The sequence below is a fragment of the Bombina bombina genome, chromosome 2 (assembly GCF_027579735.1).
Source record: "Bombina bombina isolate aBomBom1 chromosome 2, aBomBom1.pri, whole genome shotgun sequence".
NCBI lineage: Eukaryota > Metazoa > Chordata > Amphibia > Anura > Bombinatoridae > Bombina > Bombina bombina.
This window is the reverse complement of record NC_069500.1, coordinates 752,449,019-752,457,357: the sequence shown is the minus strand read 5'-3', so window position 1 is coordinate 752,457,357 and position 8,339 is coordinate 752,449,019. Positions and strand designations below refer to the sequence as shown.

At 42.0% G+C, this 8,339-nt stretch overlaps 1 protein-coding gene across 1 annotated transcript in view; it reads right to left on the bottom strand.

Moving 5' to 3' along the window:
* Positions 1-358: 358 nt before the first annotated feature.
* LOC128647245 (mesoderm induction early response protein 3) overlaps positions 359-8,339 on the bottom strand; it is a 268,112-nt gene continuing 260,131 nt past the window's right edge. The window contains exon 13 of the mRNA XM_053700036.1: positions 359-1,356. Within this exon, the coding sequence (XP_053556011.1) occupies positions 1,052-1,356 (305 nt within the window). The 3' untranslated portion in view covers positions 359-1,051. The remainder of the gene's footprint in view (positions 1,357-8,339) is intronic.

Sequence of the window (8,339 nt, the reverse complement as noted above, 5' to 3'; positions counted from 1 at the left end):
TACAGTATATAAAGGGTGGAAAAAGAACACTTTGTTAACAAAAGGGGAAAAAAAGCCATATTTTTTACCAGCCCACTGTAATTCCATACTTATCAGTGATTAGTAGAAATTTTCAGCCCTGTCTAGTAAGTCTTGTAGTCTTTGTATACAAAAAAAACTTAAATTTGCTTCACGACAAAGCATTTCTCATAAAACTTTTTTTTTCAAATACAAACCATGACATAAAATATACAGCAACTGTTTATTCATAAACAGTTTTGTTTCTGAAGTCATGCAGAAATTGTAGTGACCATGCATATTTTAGAGAATTTGCTTTCATTAAATAAATATAGGTGAATGGTGAGAAAGGAAAAAGACATTTCTGACAAAATCAATTTTAATAAATAAAGTAGTAACATGTTTTGGTTGCTGTTTAGAAACACAGCAGGGAATGTTCAGCTTCAGGAGGAAAAAAAAAAATCAAAATGGGCCAATGGAAAAAAAGAAAAAAGGATTTATAATACTTTCTCGGAAGACAAGCTCCTTCAAAAATAAGCTATCTAGCTCAGCACACCCATTTGCTGCTTCTTTTACTTCAATGCTCTCACAGAGTTACAGGAACGTACATAAGTTCGGTGTCTTATTCTGGTAGTCCTGGCTCCACAGCAGAGCTGATAACCAGCTGGATTGTCAAGGGAAAAAAGGAGTTATATCAATATTCTAAAACTAAATAGGATTTATTGTGTTCAGAGTACAAAACAGAAATGTTCACCAAGTGCTTCCATGTCAGTAAATGGTGACAGCCCTTCAAGAGTACTGCAGATATGGGTGAGGAAGCTTCAACAATAAATGCTCCAGTATGCCCTTCCTGGCACAGATATGCAATGTATCCTGAGGAAGTTAACTTGGCCTTCATTATATTAGAGTTGAGAGGCACACAAGGGACTGATGTAGGTGGATGCTCACAGCCGCAAAATGTAGCTAAAGAGAGACGTTCCCACCATAAATTTGCAGACATCCCAGCCTAGGAGAAATCTTCGACCTTACAAATGTATGTATGGAGGGGAGGGGGTCATGGGGGATGAGAAGTTGAACAAAGAAGGGAGGGAGGTGCCAAGAATTCAGGAAGACTTAAAACCCCCAGATCTGCCACTGAGAAAGAAGCCAAAGAAGGGTCATGCCCCTTTAAACCAGGCATGAGTGGTAGGGTGGTGTTAGGCATGTCCAGATTGATGAGGCCACTGGTCACTGAACTATTATCCTGTTGATCTTTGTGAATGGGGACAGAGAGAGGATTAAATCTGCACAGACATTGATCTTTGTTGCAGGAGCAGGCAGTGCAGTGGGTGGAGTTCTTTGTGTTGCCAGGTGTGTCACCTATATCCAATGGTAGATAAAGAAGATTAATAGACAGAAGTGAATTATATTACAGTTGATATAAGGAGATAAAAAAACATATTACTCATTACATGAAAATATTGTGGAATATCATGGGCATAAAAACAGAATTTATGTTTACCTGATAAATTACTTTCTCCAACGGTGTGTCCGGTCCACGGCGTCATCCTTACTTGTGGGATATTCTCTTCCCCAACAGGAAATGGCAAAGAGCCCAGCAAAGCTGGTCACATGATCCCTCCTAGGCTCCGCCTACCCCAGTCATTCGACCGACGTTAAGGAGGAATATTAGCATAGGAGAAACCATATGGTACCGTGGTGACTGTAGTTAAAGAAAATAAAATATCAGACCTGATTAAAAAAAACCAGGGCGGGCCGTGGACCGGACACACCGTTGGAGAAAGTAATTTATCAGGTAAACATAAATTCTGTTTTCTCCAACATAGGTGTGTCCAGTCCACGGCGTCATCCTTACTTGTGGGAACCAATACCAAAGCTTTAGGACACGGATGAAGGGAGGGAGCAAATCAGGTCACCTAAATGGAAGGCACCACGGCTTGCAAAACCTTTCTCCCAAAAATAGCCTCAGAAGAAGCAAAAGTATCAAACTTGTAAAATTTGGTAAAAGTGTGCAGTGAAGACCAAGTCGCTGCCCTACATATCTGATCAACAGAAGCCTCGTTCTTGAAGGCCCATGTGGAAGCCACAGCCCTAGTGGAATGAGCTGTGATTCTTTCGGGAGGCTGCCGTCCGGCAGTCTCGTAAGCCAATCTGATGATGCTTTTAATCCAAAAAGAGAGAGAGGTAGAAGTTGCTTTTTGACCTCTCCTTTTACCGGAATAAACAACAAACAAGGAAGATGTTTGTCTAAAATCCTTTGTAGCATCTAAATAGAATTTTAGAGCGCGAACAACATCCAAATTGTGCAACAAATGTTCCTTCTTTGAAACTGGTTTCGGACACAGAGAAGGTACGATAATCTCCTGGTTAATGTTTTTGTTAGAAACAAATTTTGGAAGAAAACCAGGTTTAGTACGTAAAACCACCTTATCTGCATGGAACACCAGATAAGGAGGAGAACACTGCAGAGCAGATAATTCTGAAACTCTTCTAGCAGAAGAAATTGCAACCAAAAACAAAACTTTCCAAGATAATAACTTAATATCAACGGAATGTAAGGGTTCAAACGGAACCCCCTGAAGAACTGAAAGAACTAAATTGAGACTCCAAGGAGGAGTCAAAGGTTTGTAAACAGGCTTAATTCTAACCAGAGCCTGAACAAAAGCTTGAACATCTGGCACAGCTGCCAGCTTTTTGTGAAGTAACACAGACAAGGCAGAAATCTGTCCCTTCAGGGAACTTGCAGATAATCCTTTTTCCAATCCTTCTTGAAGGAAGGATAAAATCTTAGGAATCTTAACCTTGTCCCAAGGGAATACTTTAGATTCACACCAACAGATATATTTTTTCCAAATTTTGTGGTAAATCTTTCTAGTTACAGGCTTTCTGACCTGAACAAGAGTATCGATAACAGAATCTGAGAACCCTCGCTTCGATAAGATCAAGCGTTCAATCTCCAAGCAGTCAGCTGGAGTGAAACCAGATTCGGATGTTCGAACGGACCCTGAACAAGCAGGTCTCGTCTCAAAGGTAGCTTCCAAGGTGGAGCCGATGACATATTCACCAGATCTGCATACCAAGTCCTGCGTGGCCACGCAGGAGCTATCAAGATCACCGACGCCCTCTCCTGATTGATCCTGGCTACCAGCCTGGGGATGAGAGGAAACGGCGGGAACACATAAGCTAGTTTGAAGGTCCAAGGTGCTACTAGTGCATCCACTAGAGCCGCCTTGGGATCCCTGGATCTGGACCCGTAGCAAGGAACTTTGAAGTTCTGACGAGAGGCCATCAGATCCATGTCTGGAATGCCCCACAGCTGAGTGACTTGGGCAAAGATTTCCGGATGGAGTTCCCACTCCCCCGGATGTAATGTCTGACGACTCAGAAAATCCGCTTCCCAATTTTCCACTCCTGGGATGTGGATAGCAGACAGGTGGCAGGAGTGAGACTCCGCCCATAGAATGATTTTGGTCACTTCTTCCATCGCTAGGGAACTCCTTGTTCCCCCCTGATGGTTGATGTACGCAACAGTTGTCATGTTGTCTGATTGAAACCGTATGAACTTGGCCCTCGCTAGCTGAGGCCAAGCCTTGAGAGCATTGAATATCGCTCTCAGTTCCAGAATATTTATCGGTAGAAGAGATTCTTCCCGAGACCAAAGACCCTGAGCTTTCAGGGATCCCCAGACCGCGCCCCAGCCCATCAGACTGGCGTCGGTCGTGACAATGACCCACTCTGGTCTGCGGAATGTCATCCCTTGTGACAGGTTGTCCAGGGACAGCCACCAACGGAGTGAGTCTCTGGTCCTCTGATTTACTTGTATCTTCGGAGACAAGTCTGTATAGTCCCCATTCCACTGACTGAGCATGCACAGTTGTAATGGTCTTAGATGAATGCGCGCAAAAGGAACTATGTCCATTGCCGCTACCATCAACCCGATCACTTCCATGCACTGAGCTATGGAAGGAAGAGGAACGGAATGAAGTATCCGACAAGAGTCTAGAAGTTTTGTTTTTCTGGCCTCTGTCAGAAAAATCCTCATTTCTAAGGAGTCTATTATTGTTCCCAAGAAGGGAACCCTTGTTGACGGAGATAGAGAACTCTTTTCCACGTTCACTTTCCATCCGTGAGATCTGAGAAAGGCCAGGACAATGTCCGTGTGAGCCTTTGCTTGAGGAAGGGACGACGCTTGAATCAGAATGTCGTCCAAGTAAGGTACTACAGAAATGCCCCTTGGTCTTAGCACAGCTAGAAGGGACCCTAGTACCTTTGTGAAAATCCTTGGAGCAGTGGCTAATCCGAAAGGAAGCGCCACGAACTGGTAATGCTTGTCCAGGAAAGCGAACCTTAGGAACCGATGATGTTCCTTGTGGATAGGAATATGTAGATACGCATCCTTTAAATCCACCGTGGTCATGAATTGACCTTCCTGGATGGAAGGAAGAATAGTTCGAATGGTTTCCATCTTGAACGATGGAACCTTGAGAAACTTGTTTAAGATCTTGAGATCTAAGATTGGTCTGAACGTTCCCTCTTTTTTGGGAACTATGAACAGATTGGAGTAGAACCCCATCCCTTGTTCTCTTAATGGAACAGGATGAATCACTCCCATTTTTAACAGGTCTTCTACACAATGTAAGAATGCCTGTCTTTTTATGTGGTCTGAAGACAACTGAGACCTGTGGAACCTCCCCCTTGGGGGAAGTCCCTTGAATTCCAGAAGATAACCTTGGGAGACTATTTCTAGCGCCCAAGGATCCAGAACATCTCTTGCCCAAGCCTGAGCGAAGAGAGAGAGTCTGCCCCCCACCAGATCCGGTCCCGGATCGGGGGCCAACATTTCATGCTGTCTTGGTAGCAGTGGCAGGTTTCTTGGCCTGCTTTCCCTTGTTCCAGCCTTGCATTGGTCTCCAAGCTGGCTTGGCTTGAGAAGTATTACCCTCTTGCTTAGAGGACGTAGCACTTTGGGCTGGTCCGTTTCTACGAAAGGGACGAAAATTAGGTTTTATTTTTTGCCTTGAAAGGCCGATCCTGAGGAAGGGCGTGGCCCTTACCCCCAGTGATATCAGAGATAATCTCTTTCAAGTCAGGGCCAAACAGCGTTTTCCCCTTGAAAGGAATGTTAAGTAGCTTGTTCTTGGAAGACGCATCAGCCGACCAAGATTTCAACCAAAGCGCTCTGCGCGCCACAATAGCAAACCCAGAATTCTTAGCCGCTAACCTAGCCAATTGCAAAGTGGCGTCTAGGGTGAAAGAATTAGCCAATTTGAGAGCATTGATTCTGTCCATAATCTCCTCATAAGGAGGAGAATCACTATCGACCGCCTTTATCAGCTCATCGAACCAGAAACATGCGGCTGTAGCGACAGGGACAATGCATGAAATTGGTTGTAGAAGGTAACCCTGCTGAACAAACATCTTTTTAAGCAAACCTTCTAATTTTTTATCCATAGGATCTTTGAAAGCACAACTATCCTCTATGGGTATAGTGGTGCGTTTGTTTAAAGTGGAAACCGCTCCCTCGACCTTGGGAACTGTCTGCCATAAGTCCTTTCTGGGGTCGACCATAGGAAACAATTTTTTAAATATGGGGGGAGGGACGAAAGGAATACCGGGCCTTTCCCATTCTTTATTAACAATGTCCGCCACCCGCTTGGGTATAGGAAAAGCTTCTGGGAGCCCCGGCACCTCTAGGAACTTGTCCATTTTACATAGTTTCTCTGGGATGACCAACTTGTCACAATCATCCAGAGTGGATAATACCTCCTTAAGCAGAATGCGGAGATGTTCCAACTTAAATTTAAATGTAATCACATCAGGTTCAGCTTGTTGAGAAATGTTCCCTGAATCAGTAATTTCTCCCTCAGACAAAACCTCCCTGGCCCCATCAGACTGGGTTAGGGGCCCTTCAGAAATATTATTATCAGCGTCGTCATGCTCTTCAGTATCTAAAACAGAGCAGTCGCGCTTACGCTGATAAGTGTTCATTTTGGCTAAAATGTTTTTGACAGAATTATCCATTACAGCCGTTAATTGTTGCATAGTAAGGAGTATTGGCGCGCTAGATGTACTAGGGGCCTCCTGAGTGGGCAAGACTCGTGTAGACGAAGGAGGGAATGATGCAGTACCATGCTTACTCCCCTCACTTGAGGAATCATCTTGGGCATCATTGTCATTGTCACATAAATCACATTTATTTAAATGAATAGGAATTCTGGCTTCCCCACATTCAGAACACAGTCTATCTGGTAGTTCAGACATGTTAAACAGGCATAAACTTGATAACAAAGTACAAAAAACGTTTTAAAATAAAACCGTTACTGTCACTTTAAATTTTTTTTTTTTTTTTTTTTTTTTTTTGAATTTTTATTTGGTTTACAACAAATATAATCAAACAGTATAATACATTCAAAGCTAGTACATATAGAGACGAAGATCGTTCCATGCTTGTTGTCCCTTGGTTACATATTTTAACAATGAGAAGAGATAACAGTACATATAGGGACCGACATTTAAAAAATCAAGAATGAAAGTGCTGCTGCCACATTATTTCTTGTTGTTGTCTGCCACTCGCTTTGTTGTGTTCCTACCAAAGTAGACTACTTCTATTCCTATACTCATATCCCTTTGTATCTGTGCCCTGTGAATATCTGTGGATATCTAGTGTATTCAGTTACATACTCTTTTTCTTTTTCAGCGGCCCTAAGTATTCCTCCCAAAGGAATAGTATAGAATGGTATTCTTCCATACGATTGGTTTGTTGGTAATGGTATTTTTCCAGAGATAGTAATCTCGAGACTTGTTCCCTCCATTCTTGTACTGTAGGGGTTCGTGTATTTTTCCATAGCTTTGGGATTACCTGTTTAGCACAACTTAACATGATATATAATAACATTAGCCTTAATTTACATTTTATTTTAGGGACCTTGTTAAACAAAAATATAGCTGGGTCGTTGGATAAGTGAGTTGATATCACCTTCCCTATTTCTACACGTACTTCACTCCAATAAGTTCCTAAGAGCGGACAGCTCCACCATATATGTGAGAGATTCCCTTCCTGACCACATCCTCTCCAGCAAAGTTTGCTGGTATTTGGGAATATATTAGATAATCGTGTAGGGGTTAGGTACCATCTAGTGAGTAGTTTCATATTTGTCTCTGTGATATTCATAGAAGATGGAGCTTTTCCCATTTGATGGAAGATTACCTGCCACTCGCTCGGTGTTAACGATATATTCAACTCATCCTCCCATACCTTAGTATATGCTGGCAATTGCTGTGAGTGTCTCGTTAATAGTAATCTATACGAGTGTGACAACCCCTTCTTTGACAGGTCTGTTGTGTAACATATGGATTCAAATGTGGTGAGCTGCCTAGTAAGGTCCGTCCTATTCTTGTTATGGGTAATATAATGTGAGAGTTGTAGGTATTCATACCAGTTTTGACTGCTGAATATTTGTTTGTCCACTATTTCTTTTTTTGATAGCATCTTGCCATTATTTAAGACTGAATATGTGGGTATACAACACTGCAGGTTCATGCTATTGCCTTCCACTATGTTGTAGCTTACTGGGGAGTCTGTGTTAGATAGTAAAGGAGTTAGTGGAGATGGAACAGATGATATATCCCGTTTGTTTTTTAGTAATGTGTCCCACACTTCGAATGTTTCTATTGTTATACTTGTAGCTGTATTACTAATATTCCTTTGCGGTTTGCGTAGCCAGCATTGACCGCTCAAACTTGGTGACTGTGCTAACTCGTGTTCTAGTATTACCCATTCTTTATCTCCCAAGTGTTTACTCCAGTCTATTATTCTATTCATAATAGATGCTTGTTTGTAATATGTTAGGTTAGGCACGCTCAAGCCCCCGTTATGTCTATCTCTGTATATAACCTTCTTTGATACCCTAGGTATTTTGTTCTGCCATATGAATGTGTTAACATGGTTCTGGAGCTTATTTAGGTAAGATTTTGTAAGTGGAATGGGGACCGTCTGAAAAATGTATAGTATTCTCGGCAGAAATGACATCTTAAAAGCATGAATTCTACCAAGCCAAGAGAGGTGTTTGCTTCTCCATCCCTGTAACTCTATTTGTAGTTCTTTTAACAATTTCATATAATTTAGTGTAAAAAGGTCTTCTCTAGTTTTTGCTACAAGTATTCCTAAATATTTCAATGAGTTTCTCTGAATGGAGAACTGAAATTGGTTGCTGATTTGTTCTAATATCGTTTCAGGCACTGTTGTTCCTAGGACCTCTGATTTAGTTGTATTGATTTTAAAGTGGGAGTATGAGCTATATAGGTCGAATTCTTTCTGTAGTGCTTTAAGGGATGTCAATGGG